We start from the raw sequence: 21,125 nt of genomic DNA on the forward strand, positions 1-21,125 counted from the left end.
ATATCATTCACTCATATAATTAAATTATGGAAGACAACAAAGTTTGACTACGTACCATTTTAATAATGAGAAATGCCCAATTGTATCCATTAATGCCAAGAGGATTTCAAACATGTACGTATGATCGAGAATTATATATATATATAAGTAAATAATTTTATCTTTGACTTGAATTCATATTTTATTATTATATATTGTACGTAAAAGGAAAGAATGTTCAAAGTATATCGAAGAAGAAATTGTCATAGTGGAGCGTGCGAGTGGGAGGCAACGCGTTCATGAATTAATAGAGAGGTGACCCAGACAAAGTAGTGCAACTATAAATTGATGGGATACCATTCAGCTTTCTCCATTATCATCTTCTTTCTCATCTTCTTTTGCCTGAAACAAACAAACTAAGATCGATCCATCAATTAATGGCGGCTGCAATGGTTAACAAGGTGATGAGTTGGATGAGAAATTCAAACAAGAATGCAGCTGTTTTGTTGCTTATCTTGCTGTTTCTCAGCAGCTCTACCTCAACCTGCAATGCGCATCTTTCTTCTCAGTTTTACGACCACTCGTGTCCGAATGCACTCAGCACCATTCGGAGTGCTATCCGAACAGCAGTTTCACGCGAACGTCGGATGGCGGCGTCTCTTGTTCGTCTCCATTTCCATGATTGTTTTGTTCAGGTACCCATTTGTCTTTATGTGTATATAAATATATAAATTTGCCGACCCAATGAATTAATATATATGGCATGCATTTAATGTTCAGGGTTGTGATGCATCAATCCTACTCAAGGATGCACCCTCTATTACAAGCGAAATAAACGCATTGCAGAATAAGGATTCTGTAAGAGGTTTTGAAGTGATAGACAGTGCCAAAGCTGAGGTTGAGAAGACATGCCCTGGAGTTGTTTCCTGCGCAGATATTCTTGCGGTGGCTGCACGTGATGCATCTGTTGCTGTGGGTGGCCCATCTTGGTCTGTGAAGCTCGGAAGAAGAGATTCCACAACCGCAAGCTTAGCTCTAGCTCAGACAGAACTTCCACGTGCCACTGATGACCTTCAGACACTTCTTTCTAACTTTGCTCGCAAAGGCCTTACTGCAGAGGATATGGTCGCTTTATCAGGTTAGCCCATCAACAAGTAGAATATTTTAATTTGAACTCATGACTTCAGCTTTGATATCAAATAATATTGATTACTATAATAAATTTAAACAATATTCTAACAAAATTAATGTCCAAATGAATGCAGGTGCCCACACTTTAGGGCAAGCTCGATGCATCACATTTAAAGACCGGATATACAACAATGGGAGTGATATTGATGCTGGATTTGCTAGCACTCGCCAGCGCCGTTGTCCAGCTACGGGCGGTGATCAAAACTTGGCAGCACTTGACTTGGTGACTCCAAATTCTTTTGACAATAACTACTTCAAGAATTTAATTCAAAAGAAGGGTCTCCTTGCCTCAGATCAAATCCTCTTTAGTGGAGGGTCGACAGACAGCGTTGTTTCCAAATATAGTAGAAGCCCTACCTATTTCAAGTCTGATTTTGCATCCGCCATGATTAAAATGAGTGAAATTGATCTTCTCACTGGTTCAGCTGGGCAGATAAGAAGGATTTGCAGTGCTGTTAACTAGTTAAAACTGCTCTTTTCCAAATACTCACGAGTCACTTGTTCCGTTCCCCCAATATGTCAATTTTTGGTTCATAAGTTTTTTTTTTTTTTTGGAATTATCGCAAGTGTAAAATTGAAATTTTTACATATTGTTAACTGTAATGAGATTCATTGTATTATATTAATTCTCGCCTACCTTTAAACACAAACAAGTTACGTCTTCATCAGAGAGAATTCCTAGTTGTCGTTCGAACGTGTCTTACTCCGACTCCGCGACCACCTCATGAGGTGGTCCGTTTATGAACCTACTTGAACATTAAACCTCAATTTTCCCAAGGATTATATAAGCCTTGTATATAAGTCATGATTTGCACTTTGAGATAGAGCAGCTTGTGCATGCGAGTGGAGTTGAGCTGTAGGATTAAATTTATAGATCCAAGCATGAACTATCATTTAGAGTAACACACATCGATTTAGTCATTGGAATGAGATAATCTCTTTCTTCTATCATTATAAGTTTATAACTTCAAATGCATTATAATATAAATGGCATCAGCATAATTGGAACTGCTCAAGAAATTACTCGTTATGAAGTCCACAACAACAAAATGCTTTTTGATAGTGGAAGCAGAATGCAAATAGCTGGTAAGGGTTGGAGCCATCAAACTTGCACTCAGCTACACCCACGCCTCTTATTCTAGCATCCCCTCCAAAAACCGTCAAGCAATTTCCTGTACTACTAGACTGCCAGAATCGAAACTCGCGGTGGTTGAACTTCTGCGGTGCATTAATGGATTTCCAGTCAGCCTCGGTTAAGCTTTCCAATGAGCTCAACAACCGAAGGCTCACCTTGCCATGCTTGTCCACAGAGAGATAGCTTTCACCCCCTGAGCATTTATCCATGTAATTGCTAAACCTGTAGTACATATATATACATAACTTCACATTGTCAAGTGATGAAGGCAATGAGATATATATCTCCAGCTTCATTTATCTCAACCTATAATTGATTTGTCCTTTTTTGAGATTATCCCAAGAGGGTAAGATATATATATGTTCAAAAATACAAAAAGAACTTGCAAAGGATTAATATCGCAGGTACCTATGATAGCTAGAGGCCCAGAAGCTGAACCCGAAGCAGATTTCCAGCCAAAATAAGCATTGAGCGACGTTGACTCGCCACCTTCAACATTCGGAACAGCGTAAACACCTCTATCATTCAAATCCACAAGGTCAGATTGCAAAGCACCTGCGATAAGAGTGTCGTCAAATGCTGTCATGTGGGGATAATCTTCAGTGACAGGGCATTTGGTTGTGTCACATGTGGAGCACTGGCTGCGTACAGCTTCTCACTCTTCAAATCTCCAGCACAGTTGATGACATTGGCATAAGTCATGATGATCACCAGCACAAGTAGGCAAAGAGAGAAGCAGTTTTTAGCCACCATGCTTTGATTTACTTTTCTTTCTCTATGATTCTTAGCTTACTTATGATATATTCATGCGTTTATATATATATATATATATATATATGCCCTCTTTTTCTTGATTTTATCGATGTTGCTTGTTTCTTTTCAGGTGAACGGCATTTATCTGTTAATCCTGTGCTTTGTTCTTATTTTTGGTCTTATTAGATGTTAGCATCTCTCGTTTTCCATTCTTATATATACCTTGTTTTATTTTTAGGTGCTTTTAACGTTTATTTTGTGATTCCGTAGCTTTGATTTAGAATCTCAATACGTGTCACTCAAGAATTTGCCAAAATGGTCAGCAAAGATTTAAAAAAAAAAAAAAAATTGCCGAAAGCATAGGCCTTGTCAATTAATATTTTACCTCTTTGTCTCCACTAAAATCTTAGTACGTACCTTAGGTTCAAAATTTTCTTTGAATTAACTTTGGAATACATACAAATTAGAAGATAAAAATTGGGTGTCACTTGATCGGTCCGATATTTAAAATTCATTAATTTTCTTCTAGCATTTTATTCTGTTAGGTGTCACACAAGGTCCTTGTTAGGCGTCCCTTATAACATCCCGAATTTTCACCTTGCGTTACAAAAAAAAAAAAATTTGATGTGTCTACAGTAACACACTTTTTGCCACGTTACTAAATATTACTGACGTGGTAATTACTGCCACGTCAAGAAAAACTTTATTGACGTGTTGAATTTGTCATGTCAATAATTCTTGACATGTCAAAAATAACACGTCACTATTTATTGACGTGTCATTTTCACACGTCAATAATTATAGAGAAATGCTAAAGGCCCAACTTTTTTGCCCAACAAAAGTCCAACTTTTACCCTTTATTTTTTTTCTAAAAAAAAAAAAATGAAAAATGGAAAAAATGTCTGAAGTAACCCTATCTATTTTTGGCCTTTCTTTTATTTAGTATTTTTTTAAAAATGAAAAATAGTATTTTTCTTCATAATAATGACATTTTCTTGAAAAAAATGACATTATTATGAAAGAAATACCAATTTTCATTTTTTTTAAAAATACCAAATAAAAGAAAGACAAAAAATAGATAGGGTTGCTTCAAACATTTTTTTCATTTTTTATTTTATTTTATTTTTAAAAAATAAATAAGGCAAAAGTTGGACTTTTGTTGGGCAAAAAAGTTGGGTCCCTATCATTCCTCATAATTATATATTGATGTGCCACTATTTCACACGTCAAGAATTAATTAATTAATAATATTAATTATGTGTTTAAAAAAAATAGTAGGTAACAAAATTTAATTTGCATACCTATATTTGTGTATAATTATATCATTGTAGTTTATGGTTTTTTTTTTTCTCTCTCTATACATAATGATTATTTTGATTAGAATTAAATAACTTATTGTATATAAATTAAATTGAATTTTTAGGGGGCTTTAAATGTCGTCATATATTAAGATATATATTCAAACCCATTAAAATTTTATAAAACCAGTTAATGCATAAGAGTCTCTTAACACTCTTACGCATTAGCTATTAAATGTTTATAGACAATGATAAATATGTACATATTTTCTTTTGGTTTGTACTCTTTTAATTTATTTTGAAAAAATTATTATGGCTATATCACATTTTCAATATTGTAGGAGTATTATAAACTAAAAAATTAAAGTGTTTTTTAGTGTTAACAATCTAGAATATTAATACATATATGTATTCTCTTAGTCTATATAGTATTTTAAAAGAAATAAGTGATCATATAATTTTTTCTCTTATTATTTTCAATATATTTTCTTGACGTGTCACTATTTTACATGTCAATAATTAATTGATTAATAATATTAATGATGTGTTTTTTTTAAAAAAAAGTAGGAAACAAAATTATTGACGTGTTACATTTGATACGTCAAGAATTTTTTGACGTGTCTACAGGTGACACGTCAAGAATTTCTTGATGTGTCAAATGTTGGCACGTCACTAAAAAAATGAGTGTGAGAAAATTATTTAGAGCTAGAGATCTCTCTTAATTCAACTTTTTCCCTCTTCTTATTATTTATTCTTTCCTTTCTTTTTTTTTTTTTTTTTTCGAAGAAGAAGAATGGGTTTCTTCCCCATTTTTATTTTTTCCCTTTTAGTTCTCACCTTCTCCCCTTCACTTCAATGAAGTGGGAGAGTGAGGCAAACCGAGAGATATATATTTTTTTTTTGATGTTTCAAGGAGGAGATGCAGGGCAGTACCTCGTGGGAGTGAGCTGGGTCGTGGGAGTGAGCTGGGTCGCGAGAGTGAGTTGGGTCACCGGACTTGCAAACGTCTGGTGGCATTGGATGAATGTCTAGCTATTCGAAACACCTTGACTTCTGAAAACCTCGTGCTGATTGCTAAAGTTAAATCTCTGGAAAAGGATTTGAATGATTCAAATGATCATTTTAAAAAAATTTCTAGTAATAAATTGAATCAAATGTTAGGAAATCAGAAACATTCATATGATAGGATTGGATTGGGTTTTAATAAACATGTGGATTCATCTTCTACAAATGTTGCTACCACTTCTAAGATTATGTTTGTGAAACCTAAAATGAAAGATGTGGTAATTGAGAACTTGTGTTTACCTAAAGAAAGCTCAGAAGATGTGACCAAGAAGAATAAGTTAAAATTCAAGGTTCCGATAAGGACTAACTTCAATTCTAAGTTTATCCCTACGTGTTATCACTGTGGTGTCAACGGTCATACTTGACCAAATTGTTTTCAAATTAGGGCTAAACAACCATGGTCTCAACAGAATATCCCTAGACTAGATGAACCTGGAATTGTGAATCAACTAAAGGTTTTAACTGCTCAAGTGAAACTCATTAGTGAGAAGTTAGCAGCTTTGTCAAATTCTGTTGATGTAAAAGGTATGTCTAATTTGATTGACAATCATGAAACACCTCCTCAAAAGGAACAGGTTTAGGTTAAAAAGAAAGATCATCTATGCTTAGTTGCTCATACTGCCTTAAGTGTGCTTAACTCATGTTTGTGGTTTCTGGATAGTGGTTGTTCCAAACATATGACAGGTGATAAGTCTCTATTCAAAGAACTTAAAGAAGGCAAAGGAGGTGGAAGCATCACTTATGGAGATTGCAGCAAATCGAAGGTGATCGGTCAAGGAATTGTGAAAATTTCAGGTGCTCCTACTCCACAAGAAGTGTTGTATGTTGAAGGACTCAAGGCAAATTTATTGAGCATTAGTCAGTTTTGTGATTATAATCTAGTGGTTCAGTTTTCTAAGAAAGAATGCAGCATCTTTGATTCTCAAGGAAAATGGTTGATGGGAGGAGAGCGCACTGTTGACAACTGCTATTGTCTCTCCTCAAGTTCTCAGATAAAATGCAACAAGGCAACCCTAGACACTGGAGAATTGTGGCATCAATGGCTGGGGCATCTAAATTTTCATGATCTGGTCAAAGTCTCAAAGACAGAAGCCATAGCTGATTTACCCCAAGATTCATCAGGTTGATAAAGGAAAGTGTGGACCATGTCAATTGGGACCATGTCAGGTATTTTTACCTCTAGAAACTTAGAGCTTCTTCACATGGATCTCATGGGGCCTACACGGACAACTAGTATGGGAGGCAAGAAATACATTATGGTGGTCGTAGATGACTTCTCTCGATATACATGGATCATTTTGTTAAGAGAAAAATCTGAGGCATTTGAACAAGCTCAGATCTTGTTCAATAAGATACAAAATGAACAAGACTATCTCATCAAACGAATCCGTAGTGATCATGGCAGAGAATTCGAGAATTCAAATTTTGAAGATTTTTGTGCTCAACAAGGTATCAAACAAGAATTCTCATCTCCCATAACTCCTCAACAAAATGGGGTAGTCGAATGGAAAAATAGAGTCATTCAGGAAATGGCTAGAGTCATGATATATGCTAAGAATTTGGCACAACATTTCTGGGGAGAAGCAGTCCATACAGCATGTCATATTGTAAATCAAGTATTTCTTAGACCAACAACTACCAAGACACTGTATGAGCTATGGCGAGGCAAGAAGCCCACTGTCAAATATTTTCGGGTGTTCGGAAGTACGTGCTACATTCTTCATGACAGGGAGAACTTGGGGAAGTTTGATGCAAAGAGTGACGTAGGAATTTTTCTTGGGTATTCCACTACAAGTCGAGCTAGTCGAGTGTATAACACAAGGACCAAGTCAGTAATGGAATCAGTCAATGTTGTCATCGACGATGAAACTACCAAGACTCACCTTGCGGAAGAAGAACCTCATGTTGAGGGGGAGCAAGTTGATATTTCTGATAAGACTCATGAACCTCCTAGTCCAAATGTTTCAGCAGTCCGTACGTCAGTATCTTCAGCTGCAGAAGACATGACTCATTCACCAGTTCCAAGCACGGTTTCTCATGTACCATCCTCCAGAGTTAAACTTAATAACCCTAGAGAAAATTTGCTGGAAAATGTTAATGAAGGTTTACGACTGCGAAACAAGGTGGTTAATCAAGTCTCTTATTCTTGTTATCTTTCTCAGATTGAGCCAAAGAAAGTTAATGAGGCATTAGAGGATGAGAGTTGGGTTGCTGCTATGCATGATGAACTCAATCAGTTTGTTCGAAATGATGTATGAAATTTGGTTCCAAGACCAAAAGATCAAAATATCATCGGCACTAAATGGATATTCAAGAATAAATTCGATGGGCATGGTATAGTGGTAAGAAACAAGGCTCGATTGGTTGTTCAAGGATACACTCAAGTTGAAGGAGTGGACTTTGATGAGACGTTTGGACCGGTAGCCAGATTGGAATCCATCAGAATTTTGTTGAGCATCTCATGTCATCTCCAGATCAAATTGTATCAGATGGACGTCAAGAGTGCTTTTCTTAATGGCATTCTTCAAGAAGAAGTGTATGTAGCTCAGCCAAAAGGGTTTCAGGATCCAACATATCCGGAACATGTTTACAAGCTGAAAAAGGCACTTTATGGATTGAAACAAGCTCCGAGAGCATGGTATGAACGTCTAACTACATATCTTCTTGAACATGGGTTCATCCGAGGACAAGCTGACTGTACCTTGTTCATCCGTAGGAAAGGCAGCCAACTACTCATTGTCCAGATTTATGTAGATGACATTATTTTTGGCTATATGGTCGACTCACATGCTCATCAATTCTCTAAGGAAATGAAACAACAGTTCGAAATGAGTATGATTGGTGAATTGACTTACTTTCTAGGTTTTCAAGTCCAACAATCCAACAAAGGTATCTTTATGTCTCAACCAAAGTATGCCAAAGATCTTGTGAAAAGATTCGGTTTAGATGGAAAAAGTCATGCTTGCACACCCATGAGTACGAGTGTTAAGCAAAGTGCAGATGTGGCTGAAAAATCTGTTGACCAAACTTTGTACAGAAGCATGATAGGCTGTCTACTCTACCTTCCACCTAGTCGACCAGATATATCATTCAATGTGAGTGTATATGCTCGATTTCAAGCTAATCCAAAGGAATCTTATCTGACAACAGTTAAATGGATCCTCAGGTATGTAAATGGCACCATCAATTTTGGGATTTATTTTTCTACTAACACAAATCTTGAGCTTGCAGCATATTCTGATGCTGACTGGGCCGGTAATGCGGATGATCGAAAGAGTACATTTGGCAGATGTTTTTATGTGGGTACAAACTTGGTCGCCTGGATGAGTAAGAAGCAAAACTCCATCTCTCTTTCTAATGCTGAGGCATAATATATAGCTGCTAGGAGCTATTGCACACAGCTAATCTGGATGAAGCAACTTCTTGCGGACTATGGATTTGCTCAAGGGAAGATGATTGTCTACTGTGACAATACTAGTGCCATAAACATCTCGAAGAATCCGGTCCAACATTCACGCATGAAACACATTGACATTCGTCATCATTTCATCCGTGACTTGGTGGAGACCCAGGTGGTATCTCTTGAATTTATGCCTACTGAACATCAATTAGCTGACCTGTTTACTAAACCTCTAGATGGATCTAGGTTTGAGCATCTCAAGAATGCTATTGGTGTATGCGATCTTTCATGATCGTATACATAAAACATGCCTAGAAATTAAGCATATTGATATTTTTTCGTCCCTGTTCTAGGGCATTTTGTTTGCTTTTTGTTTTTTCTTTGGTTCAGTTATTTTTGTGATTTTTTTTTCTTCTTGTTCGGTAGTCAGTTTCTCATGTTCGAAGTTGTGCACTATTTGCCCCCATTAAGTTTGTATTTTTGATATGTGTTTGGGAATTCGGATCAAACATTTTTTTTTTTTTTTGGAAGATAGGTAGTGTCATTTCTATCCACTTGATCAACTAGTTAGTTGAACCCAGCTCCTAAAAATTCCGACATTTTCTTAAATTAAAAAAAAATAAAAAAAAAAGGCATAAAATATGCTCAAATGACTTATGTTTGCTTCTATATGTCCCTATAGAAAGAATCAATGATCAAATCATTGCGGAAATAGATGGTTACTAAAGTACATGGTGAAAAGTGAATGATTAGTCTTAAGGGAAGTGTATCGGATGAGGGACTCTAGGTCCTAATATTATAAGGTTTGACTGTGGCTTGAATCAGACTGTTTGTCTTTCATTTACTAAATGTTTGTCTAGATTTACCTTCCACTGATGAAATCTTATTTAATGAGAGTTTTCACACACTATACCCTCGCATAACTTTTCTGAGTTATTGCTTACTTGGCTGAATTCACAGAAAAATAATGCTTCATGCATATGGTACATTTATGGTGTGTGTGTGAAGTTTGTTGATCACTCCGGATTGCTAAGATATTCGTAAGGACATGCATGGGTTATTGGATATCTATACAAGTTGTGTTTTAATTCTAAATTTTTTTTAAAAAAACGAAAAAAAAAGGTTTTATTTTTTAGTTTTGTTTTAAAATTGAGAGGGAGGATGTCCGGACACGGCACTTACATGTCTGGACACGCCTATCGCGTTTTTTTTTTAAACTTGAAATCTCTTATTTTTCCCCATTTCGTCCTTCTCTCTCTCGGCTGAAGTACTCATTCCTCAATTTTTTTTTATTTCGTTGTGTTATTTATTTATTTTTTTCTCTCTGTGATTCCAACCTTCAACTTAAAGGCTCAAAACTTCCATCACCCAAGGTATGTTTTCGTACCTTATTCTTTTCATATTTGGTTTAGAATCAAATTCTAGGTTGTGAATGTTGGGCTCCAAAGTGCTATTCTGAATTGCTTGATTGCTTGATTGGTATGGATAATTCTTTCTCTCTCATATGATTGTAGCAAAATACATAAACTATGATGTACTTAGGAATGGGTTACTCATCTTCACATGTGTTTTCCATGCCCACATCTTTATGCATACCATATGTTTGATAAAATGCATCAAAGATTCATTTTTGCAATTTTGCTACATTTCTTTAATTAAATTGCTCTAGTTCAATATTTTGGTCTTTAGATGTTGGTTGGGATGTCCCTAGGCAAGGTATTTTCATTATTCATGAACTCTTCTCATAATGTTATAATCAATACCTCAATGCCTATCACATGTTCGATTGAATGTCTAAATGAAATCTTTTTGCATTTATCTCAGTTTTTCTTCTTGAAATAAGTTATTTTTGTTGTGTTCAACAATTATAATCTGTTTATGGTGCATATACCTCATTTGTGAGATCACATGCTTCATATCATATCATTGTTTTGACAAAATGACTACTTCAAGTAATTTGTGCTATTATTTTGCCATTTACTTCCTTCTTTGGGGTGTGACTGCAGAAAATTGTGTATCCAATGTCGGAATCCACACCTAGGAGGAAGCGCACTCGAGAAGAAAAATCAATCCTACAAGACAAAATTCTAACACACAACATTGTGATTGAACGTGGAGTGGATCAAAATGATCTTCGAGTTGAACCTTTTCGGTTCATTTATGAGATATTCCAGGCCAATCAATGGACATCTTTGTTCGTTCCTGTTAATGCATACACTTGGTCAGTTCGAGAATTCTACTACAACATCGAAGATATTGACTTGGTTGGTGACCCGTCATTCAAGACCAAGTTCTTCGGGAAAACTCTCACTATCACTCCTGAGTTGATAAGTGAAGTTACTGGGATTCCATTAACGAATGAGAAGCCGCTTCCATTTATGGAGATCGATCCACAACCAACTAAAGCTAAAATCATGGCGGTTCTTAATCCAAGTAGGGAGCTTGTATGGGACGAAGACAAGAACAAAGTTCTCATTGGATATGTGCGGGCTCCAGAGAGGCTGTTAACACAGATTGTGCTGCAAAATATCTGGGGAATATCTCGAAATAGTCATGTGACCATTGAACGAGCAATGATGATATATGGCATCATTAACCATGTTGAGTTCTGTTTATGTACTCATATGGTGTTGACAATGATTGAGCTTCATGAAGATCATTCTATTGCCTTACCATATGGCAGCCTCATCACAAAGATCTTGCAAGCCACATTGCCTAAAATTGTTGCAAATGAACATATGGAATCTCCTAAAGGTTACTTTGGAAAAGCAACAGTGATGAAGTCCAATGGCCAACTTCATAGGCTTCCCGCTCCAGCTGAACATGCCCCTCCAATCGTTCACGATCCTCCAGCTGCGTCCTCCTCGAGATCATCAAATGTTTCCAGTCAATTAAATAAAATAATTGACTTACTTCAAGCTCAAGGCCAAAGCATCGAAGCTATAAACAAACGCCTGACGACTTTGGAGCAAGATGTGAAGCAAATCAAGGACAGTTTTTGGCAAGACTAATTTTCTTTTTTTTTTTTGTTTGCTTTGCTTACAAATCAAATGCCATTATGTGATGGGACTATTTTTCTTTAGTGTGTCTATTGATTTCAGATTTAATGGGTTGGTTGTTTTTTCCTTTAACTCTAGAATTCCATTCTTTTTGTGCGTCCTTTCGTCCTTCAGAGACAAAAAGGGGGAGTTGATGTGTCATTTTCATGTATAATTTTTTGTCCCCGAATGGCCAAAGGGGGAGTTTGTTAGTTTATGGTTTGGCACATTCGGTTTGCATGTAATTTGTTGAAAATGAGCACCTCAGCATTTCCAGAAAGCCGGATTCTAGAAGGCCCTGTTCGGACCACCAGAAGCCAGGACCGGACCCAATATCCAGCAAACACACTTTGAAGGGCCTGTCCGAACCTTCAGAAGTCGGGTCCGGACACAATTTCCAGCAAGTCATGATTGTATACATAGAACATGCCTAGAAATTAAGCATATTGATATTTTTTCGTCGCTGTTCTAGGGCATTTTGTTTGCTTTTTGTTTTTTCTTTGGTTCAGTTATTTTTGTGATTTTTTTTTTTCTTGTTCGGTGGTCAGTTTCTCATGTATTGTTCTCAAATGAATATTTTACATATGAGTGGGGTCAATAATTTTACAATTTACATCTAATGCTTCATATGTTTTATGCTCTACCTTGTTCTTCTGAAGACTGTTGAGGGAGTAAGAGTTAGTTTTTCTCATGTTCGAAGTTATGCACTATTTGCCCCCATTAAGTTTGTATTTTTGATATGTGTTTGGGAATTCGGATCAAACATTTTTTTTTTTGGAAGATAGGTAGTGTCATTTCTATCCACTTGATCAACTAGTTAGTTGAACCCAGCTCCTAAAAATTCCGACATTTTCTTAAATAAAAAATAAATAAAAAAGGGCATAATATATGTTCAAATGACTTATGTTTGCTTCTATATGTCCCTATAAAAAGAATCAATGATCAAATCATTACAGGAATAGATGGTTACTAAAGAACATGGTAAAAAGTGAATGATTAGTCTTAAGGGAAGTGTATCGGATGAGGGACTCTAGGTCCTAATATTATAAGGTTTGACTATGGCTTGAATCAGACTGTCTGTCTTTCATTTACTAAATGTCTGTCTAGATTTACCTTCCACTGATGAAATCTTATTTAATGGGAGTTTTCACACACTATACCCTCACATGAGTTTTCTGAGTTATTGCTTACTTGGCTGAATTCACAGAAAAATGATGCTTCATGCATATGGTACATTTATGGTGTGTGTGTGTAGTTTGTTGATCACTCCGGATTGCTAAGATATTCATAAGGACATGCATGGGTTATTGGATATCTATACAAGTTGTGTTTTAATTCTAAATTTAAAAAAAAAAAAAAAAAAAAAGAAAAAAAAAAGAGGTTTTATTTTTTAGTTTTGTTTTAAAATGGAGAGGGAGGATGTCCGGACACGGCACTTACCTGTCCGGACACGCCTATCGCGTTTTTTTTTTTTTAACCTAAAATCTCTTATTTTTTCCCATTTCGTCCTTCTCTCTCTCGGCCGAAGTACTCATTCCTCAATTTTTTTTTTTATTTCGTTGTGTTATTTATTTATTTTTTTCTCTCTGTGATTCCAATCTTCAACTTAAAGGCTCAAAACTTCCATCACCCAAGGTATGTTTTCGCACCTTATTCTTTTCAGATTTGGTTTAGAATCAAATTCTAGGTTGTGAATGTTGAGCTCCAAAGTGCTATTCTGAATTGCTTGATTGCTTGATTGGTATTGATAATTCTTTCTCTCTCATATGATTGTAGCAAAATACATAAACTATGATGTACTTAGGAATGGGTTACTCATCTTCACATGTGTTTTCCATGCCCACATCTTTATGCATACCATATGTTTGATAAAATGCATCAAAGATTCAGTTTTGCAATTTTGCTACATTTCTTTAATTAAATTGCTCTAGTTCAATATTTTGGTCTTTAGATGTTGGTTGGGATGTCCCTAGGCGAGGTATTTTCATTATTCATGAACTCTTCTCATAATGTTATAATCAATACCTCAATGCCTATCACATGTTCGATTGAATGTCTAAATGAAATCTTTTTGCATTTATCTCAGTTTTTCTTCTTGAAATAAGTTATTTTTGTTGTGTTCAACAATTATAATCTGTTTATGGTGCATATACCTCATTTGTGAGATCACATGCTTCATATCATATCATTGTTTTGACAAAATGACTACTTCAAGTAATTTGTGCTATTATTTTGCCATTTACTTCCTTCTTTGGGGTGTGACTGCAGAAAATGGTGTATCCAATGTCGGAATCCACACCTAAATGGTGTATCCAATGTCGGAATCCACACCTAGGAGGAAGCGCACTCGAGAAGAAAAATCAATCCTACAAGACAAAATTCTGACACACAACATTGTGATTGAACGTGGAGTGGATCAAAATGATCTTCGAGTTGAACCCTTTCGGTTCATTTATGAGATATTCCAGGCCAATCAATGGACATCTCTGTTCGTTCCTGTTAATGCATACACTCGGTCAGTTCGAGAATTCTACTACAACATCGAAGATATTGACTTGGTTGGTGACCCGTCATTCAAGACCAAGGTCTTCGGGAAAACTCTCACTATCACTCCTGAGTTGATAAGTGAAGTTACTGGGATTCCATTAACGAATGAGAAGCCGCTTCCATTTCTGGAGATCGATCCATAACCAACTAAAGCTGAAATCATGGCGGTTCTTAATCCAAGTAGGGAGCTTGTATGGGACGAAGACAAGAACAAAGTTCTCATTGGATATGTGCGGGCTCCAGAGAGGCTGTTAACATGGATTGTGCTGCAAAATATCTGGGGAATATCTCGAAATAGTCATGTGACCATTGAACGAGCAATAATGATATATGGCATCATTAACCATGTTGAGTTCTGTTTATGTACTCATATGGTGTTGACAATGATTGAGCTTCATGAAGATCATTCTATTGCCTTACCATATGGCGGCCTCATCACAAAGATCTTGCAAGCCACATTGCCTAAAATTGCTGCAAATGAACATATGGAATCTCCTAAAGGTTACTTTGGAAAAGCAACAGTGATGAAGTCCAATGGCCAACTTCATAGGCTTCCTGCTCCAGCTGACCATGCTCCTCCAATCGTTCAAGATCCTTCAGCTGCGTCCTCCTCGAGATCATCAAATGTTTCCAGTCAATTAAATAAAATAATTGACTTACTTCAAGCTCAAGGCCAAAGCATCGAAGCTATCAACAAACGCCTGACGACTTTGGAGCAAGATGTGAAGCAAATCAAGGACAGTTTTTGGCAAGACTAATTTTTTTTTTTTTTTTTTGTTTGCTTTGCTTACAAATCAAATGTCATTATGTGATGGGACTATTTTTGTTTAGTGTGTCTACTGATTTCAGATTTAATGGGTTGGTTGTTTTTTCCTTTAACTCTAGAATTCCATTTTTTTTTTTGTGCTTCCTTTTGTCCTTCAGAGACAAAAAAGGGGAGTTGATGTGTCATTTTCATATATAATTTTTTGTCCCCGAATGGCCAAAGGGGGAGTTTGTTAGTTTATGGTTTGACACATTCGGTTTGCATGTAATTTGTTGAAAATGAGCACCTCAGCATTTCCAGAAAGCCGGATTCTAGAAGGCCCTGTTCAGACCACCAGAAGCCAGGTCCGGACCCAATATCCAGCAAACACACTTTGAAGGGCCTGTCCGGACCTTCAGAAGCCGGGTCCGGACACAATTTCCAGTAAGTCAAATGTGAAGGGCCTGTCTGGACCGTCAGAAGCCGGGTCCGGACACTATATCCAGCAAGCTATTTTTGAGGGGCATGTCCGGACTGCCAGAAGCTGGGTTCTGACCCAATTTCCAGCAAGCTGCTTTTGAGGGGCATGTCCCGACCGCCAGAAGCTGGGTCCGGACCCAATTTCCAGCAAGCCCATTTTGCATGGCCTGTCCGGACACATGACTTGGCTGTCCGGACACCACGTGGTTACGCATATGTAACCCTAGCCATGCCCGGACACCCACTTATCCCTGTCTGGACATGGCTGCTAAATTTATGTTTTATGTTCTATTTAAACAATCTATTTTGCCTAACATAGGTACGTATTTTGAGAGCTAAAACAGAGAGCTTAGAGAGAGATATTGTTCTAGTTTATGGGAGTAAAGATTAAATACGTGAAGCCAATCGGAGTTATGGTGAAAGGAAATCTTATAGAAGAATTGTGCCAGATGTTCTGGAAAGGGCTACTGCGGTAGAAGTCAAGTGGGTTGCTTGTCGTGTGCAAGGAAGAGTCAATTGCAAAGGTTTTGTAATTCTTCTTGTATTCCTTATTCTTCTTATAGTGGATTGATTTTCTAGGTTTGGCTGCCCCGGAGAGGTTTTACATTTAGAGAGTTCTCTAAATGGTTTCATCTTCGTAACCAAATATCTGTGTTCTTGAATTTCATTACATATCTGTATTTGGTTGAATATTAACTATTATGTTAGATCTTATTCCGGTTAATATTTGTAAAACACCTAGACATTTGAATAGGTGTCTTTTGGAGTCATATATAGAATTTTCAATATATATCTGTGTGTGTGTGTCTGTGTGTCTAATCGAGGTTGGATAGGTGTTGTTCAACCTTAATGCTCTTCACTAATATGTCATTGACCTAAACCTCCACTATACGATATTGCTTGCCAGCTAAATATTCCCAAGGGAGAGCAACAAAATGCAGAGCTCCTCACAACTGCTGATAAAGCTCAATCTCACATATATAGTAAGGAATTAATATTTGACTGAGAACCCATGAGCACCTTAATTTAGATATAATCTTTCCAGTCAAAGTAATTGGCAACTCATCTTCTCAATTTGGGACTAATTTTTTAGGGCGTCACAATTTCCTCTACTCAAATCCTTGACGTCTTTGGCATGGCCACTTGGTGTTATTAGGTTGCTCTAATGCCCTATGAAATGACTTAGGTAAAGCACTAGCAAGATTTGCGCTCTTACTCCAAAATAATTAGTCAAGTTGCAATTAAAGCTCCTTAAAATTACTTATAGGGCTGTAAATAAATAGAGTTGTTCATGAATAAGCTCGGGCTTAGTGTGGCTTCTATAAGCTCGCATAACTTCATATTAATTATTTTAATAATATCAATTTTAACGTGTTAACGAGAATATGTTAAGTATTTAAAAGTATAAAAATGAATTCTAGATATAGGTTGAATTATCGTAATTATGAGTCTTGATATAAATACTTGTGTATGTGTGTACATGAGTGGGTTTATGTGTATATAGTATATACTTACTATAAGATAAACATATAAACTCAAGATTCGATTGTTTAAGATTCGAGTTAATTTATCTAATCACTCAAATAATTAAATAACTAATAATAAGTATGAATTTACACGACATTAAAAATTAAAAGTTACGATACGTTGGGAATTATCCCATTCAACCCATCCAATTGGTTGTGGGCCTCTAGACCAGCAACGGGGCCCCTGCCCAGGAAGAAAGACCCTCAAGATCTATTTATTATGGAAAGGGCCATCGAGTATTCCAAGAGCAATCACCGGAACAAACACTTCCCGGGATTGTCAGGTACTCCTAATACGAGCATCTCCCGAGTATCCCTGCTACTCCAACATGAAAGATCACCAAAGTATCACGTATTCCAGCGACAAAGTTTTATTAAGAATCAATCTCTGATTTATCGGGATTGAATTCCCTACAAACTTGGTAAAAATATTAGACCCAGTTATATGAGAAAAGAAATCTGAATCCAAATATGATAGCAATTCCCAGTCCAAATCAAGCTCCATGACTCAAAATTCAAGTCAAGGTAGAAGATCGATCGACCCCAAGTTGGAATATACTTCTTAGCCTATAAATAGGTCCATACACATATATAAACTCTAGACTGAATTATCCTACATTACACAGTTTACACTGATATTATTCAAAACTCTAACTTAGATATCAGAGGGAGATCACGCCTAGTATGGTATCTTATTTTGTAGGAATCAAGAAGTCAGATTGGAGCGCAGAAGACAGACCGCATACCTACATCTACCTCGAAGGGCCTGTCAATCACACTGGACAAGAAACTGTACTAACACGATATTTACTTTTATATATGGAGGAGTAGATTATTTGAGTAGCTCATGAATAAGCTTGACCTCATTGAAAAAATGAATGAGTAGAGCTTGAACCAATTATTTAGCTCACTTGAGCTCGGCTTGTGTTTGAAAAAAATTAAACAAACCAAACTTGAACATTTAATACTCGGCTCGATTCAAATCAATTACATCCATACCTATGAAGCCCAGTATCAAGGAACTAATGTGAAAGTTAACACCCATGAACACCTTTAATCCTTTATAATATTCCCACTCAATGTAGGCAATTCATCTCTCAATGTGGTACTAACTTGGGTGTCACAAGTTGTCAATGCCAAAGCCTTATGGACTTAATTAATCTTAGCTTAATATTAAGGCGACTTCCCTTTAAAATTATAGACTAGTGTCTGTCTAGTAGCTATTTGTCATTGATATTTCGGGCTTGTTCGAGATTGTGTTTGTCCTGTTTGGGTTTGTATTATCGAGCTCGAGTTCGGGTAAAGCTAAAACTAAGCGTGTTATCGAACAGATTGATTTATTTACGGCCCTAAATATTAGCAACCATAGTGTTGTGGTGAATAAGTAAATTAATTAATCTTTTTATTTTTAATATATAAAATGCTAATTAGTAAATAAATAAATATATAAAATATACGAGGACAATCCCAATCGGATATGAATGAGTCGTACCTGTACTTATATCCCTTGAAATAGTCCAGATGAGCGAGTAATGCAAGCCCCTCCATATATAATTACCTTTAATATATACAGACACTTAAAGTCTTTCCACCGTCATTCAAGTCTCTGGCCCAATATTTAACCTACGACAATTTCAAGGTTAGGTTTGATGATTTTAAATTAATTATTACAGAATACATATGGAGACAAATGAATTTAATAATTTAAAATTTTTTTAAAAAATAACAAAATATATATATATATATATATATATATATATATATATATATATATATATATATATATATATAATTTCAACATTTCTTGTTACTTTTCCACTGCATGTGTTCTAATTAATATGTGACACGGATAAAGTTTTTCTCTAAATTGGGTTGGAAGAATTTTTCTTCAACCTAGTCTATAAAAGTGACATGTGTTCTTTTTTTTAATAGCATGTGAAATGCACATAGAGGTGTTAAATGAGCAAGCCATTCACGAGCGAGCTCAAGATCGGCTCGTATAAGCTCGACTTGTGCTCGACTCAATTATTAAATGAGACATTTCCTGAACACAAATACTAGCTCAAATATTAAACGAAGCAAACTCAGTTCGACTCGGTTAGACTCGTGAGCAGCTCATATAAAGCTCGAATTAGTAGTTATTCACATAGTTGCTCATCCTAATATTAAAAATTGATGATTTTTTTTTTTCCCCAATATCATCCTTTTATTATAAAATGATGCATATCCTCTCTCTTCGAAACCAAACGTCTTTCTATCTTGACTCAGGCTCCATACTTGGCTAGCCAGGTTAAGCAAGATGCTCATATGCAAGCTTGCTTCTTGAGCCGTTTAAGAGTACTTGAAGTTTAAATCTATAATAAAAATAAATAAATTAAAGATGGCTCGACTTATTATGAGCTCGAGCTCGACCTCGTTTTTTTGGCTCATCTTTAAGCTCGGCTCGAGCTCGAGTAAATTTAAACTGTCCAAGCCTAAACAAGATAAGCTTGCTCAAGTTCGGCTCATTTACACCCCTTCATGCATATGAGTTTTTAATAAAATTTATTCCAACTTTGTTCATGTTGTTAGTTCTTGTGTTGGCTTAATTCAGTTCCAAAATGCAGAGGCTACTGTTTACGAGCTCAAACACTGATATAGAATGCTCAGAATCCAATCTTCACCGTTCATAATGTAGATTCATGTGTTATGAACGTCCCTGCAAAATTTCAGCTCAATCGGACCACAAACGCCCATCGATCGGGGCTGTTGATCAAGACTGGACAGCATTTCCAAAATGCTGTTTCACCCATGTCCGGACATGCCTTCCCCGGGTCCGGACCTCATTTCCAGAAACTCAAATTTTGCTCCGCAAAGCCGTGTCCGGACAGCCCATTAACATGTCCGGACACCCCGTAAGTTTGAGGCCCAAAAACGTGATTTTAAGTGGTTTAAGTCTAGGGTTTTGTCGGGGGTATATATACATCATTATAGAAGATAGAAGTACGAATTTTCACCCCCAGAGACTTCGTGTGAGGCTGTGCTTGAGTGATTATTTTGTTGTGAGCCAAATTGATTCCTCTTAGAGGATTTTTGTTAGTATTGATTGTGTGCTTAATTGAAGTCTATCGGAAGGGTCCGATAAAGGAGAATCACGTTGAAGAAGATTGTGAGCGAGGAGACAAGTTGGAGGCTTGTCGATCTTACAGAGTCAAGGTCTTGCAAAGGGTTGTAAGTGTTCCTAGTGTCTGTAATCTCTGGATAATCTTTTGATAGTGATTTCCTGGGTTTGGCTGCCCCGGAGAGGTTTTACTTTTAGAACGTTTTCTAAAAGGTTTCCTCTTCGTCACCAAAATCTTTGTGTGTGATTATTCATATTTTGGTGAATGTTTGTTTTGATATATATCTGTTAATTCCGCATAAAATTGTGATATTTATCTATTTAGAATTTTTCACATGTTATTAAAAAAAATGTGATTCTCACATATTTAAGGAACACATGTCATTTTTATAGACTAGGTTGAAGGAAATTCTCCCAACTCAGTTTGAAAAAAAACTTTGTCCATAATTTCTCTAGTATTTGATATTAACTTTAAAAGAACATATATATATATGCCCAAAAACAAAGTTTGTCACGCACATTAATTGGTAATATCACCTTTATTTCACATATGACGATAAAACAGAAAATGAATAAATTAGGATATTTGATCAAAACTTAGAGAATCAAATAAAAACAATCATATATATATACTTCAAGAATAACATTAAAATTTCTAACACAAAACTTAAAAGCCAAAACATAACTTTTTAGGAAAAGAAGAGAAGACAACAAAGTTTGACTACTTACCATTTTAATAATGAGAAATGCCCAACTGCATGCATTTAATTGCAGGAGGAGCCAGTTCAAACACGTACTACGATCGAGAATATATTATTATATATTGTACATAAAAGAAAAGAATGTTCAAAGTATATCGAAGAAGAAC

General features: G+C 36.1%; 2 protein-coding genes and 1 pseudogene across 2 annotated transcripts; all 3 read left to right on the plus strand.

The window, feature by feature from the left end:
* Positions 1-416: 416 nt before the first annotated feature.
* LOC148586454 (lignin-forming anionic peroxidase-like) lies at positions 417-1,633 on the plus strand. Its single transcript, XM_088515198.1, has 3 exons — positions 417-674; positions 760-1,117; positions 1,245-1,633. The coding sequence occupies exons 1-3, from the start codon at positions 417-419 to the stop codon at positions 1,631-1,633; spliced, it is 1,005 nt and encodes a 334-aa protein (XP_088371324.1).
* A 9,209-nt stretch (positions 1,634-10,842) lies between these two features.
* Positions 10,843-11,832, plus strand: LOC148586455 (uncharacterized). Its single transcript, XM_088515645.1, has one exon. The coding sequence runs from the start codon at positions 10,843-10,845 to the stop codon at positions 11,830-11,832; it is 990 nt and encodes a 329-aa protein (XP_088371771.1).
* A 2,342-nt stretch (positions 11,833-14,174) lies between these two features.
* LOC148586456 (uncharacterized) lies at positions 14,175-15,164 on the plus strand (annotated as a pseudogene).
* Positions 15,165-21,125: the final 5,961 nt, after the last annotated feature.

The sequence above is a fragment of the Corylus avellana genome, chromosome 4 (assembly GCF_965113065.1).
Source record: "Corylus avellana chromosome 4, dhCorAvel1.hap1.2, whole genome shotgun sequence".
NCBI classification, from domain to species: domain Eukaryota; kingdom Viridiplantae; phylum Streptophyta; class Magnoliopsida; order Fagales; family Betulaceae; genus Corylus; species Corylus avellana.

What these genes read in the sequence shown, in the direction of transcription:
- LOC148586454 (XM_088515198.1), top strand. Translation starts at nt 417, where the DNA reads ATGGCGGCTGCAATGGTTAACAAGGTGATGAGTTGGATGAGAAATTCA. An exon ending in TCCATGATTGTTTTGTTCAG is followed by an intron (nt 675 to 759) that starts GTACCCATTTGT and finishes TTTAATGTTCAG; the next exon opens with GGTTGTGATGCATCAATCCT. An exon ending in GGATATGGTCGCTTTATCAG is followed by an intron (nt 1,118 to 1,244) that starts GTTAGCCCATCA and finishes AAATGAATGCAG; the next exon opens with GTGCCCACACTTTAGGGCAA.
- LOC148586455 (XM_088515645.1), top strand. Translation starts at nt 10,843, where the DNA reads ATGTCGGAATCCACACCTAGGAGGAAGCGCACTCGAGAAGAAAAATCA.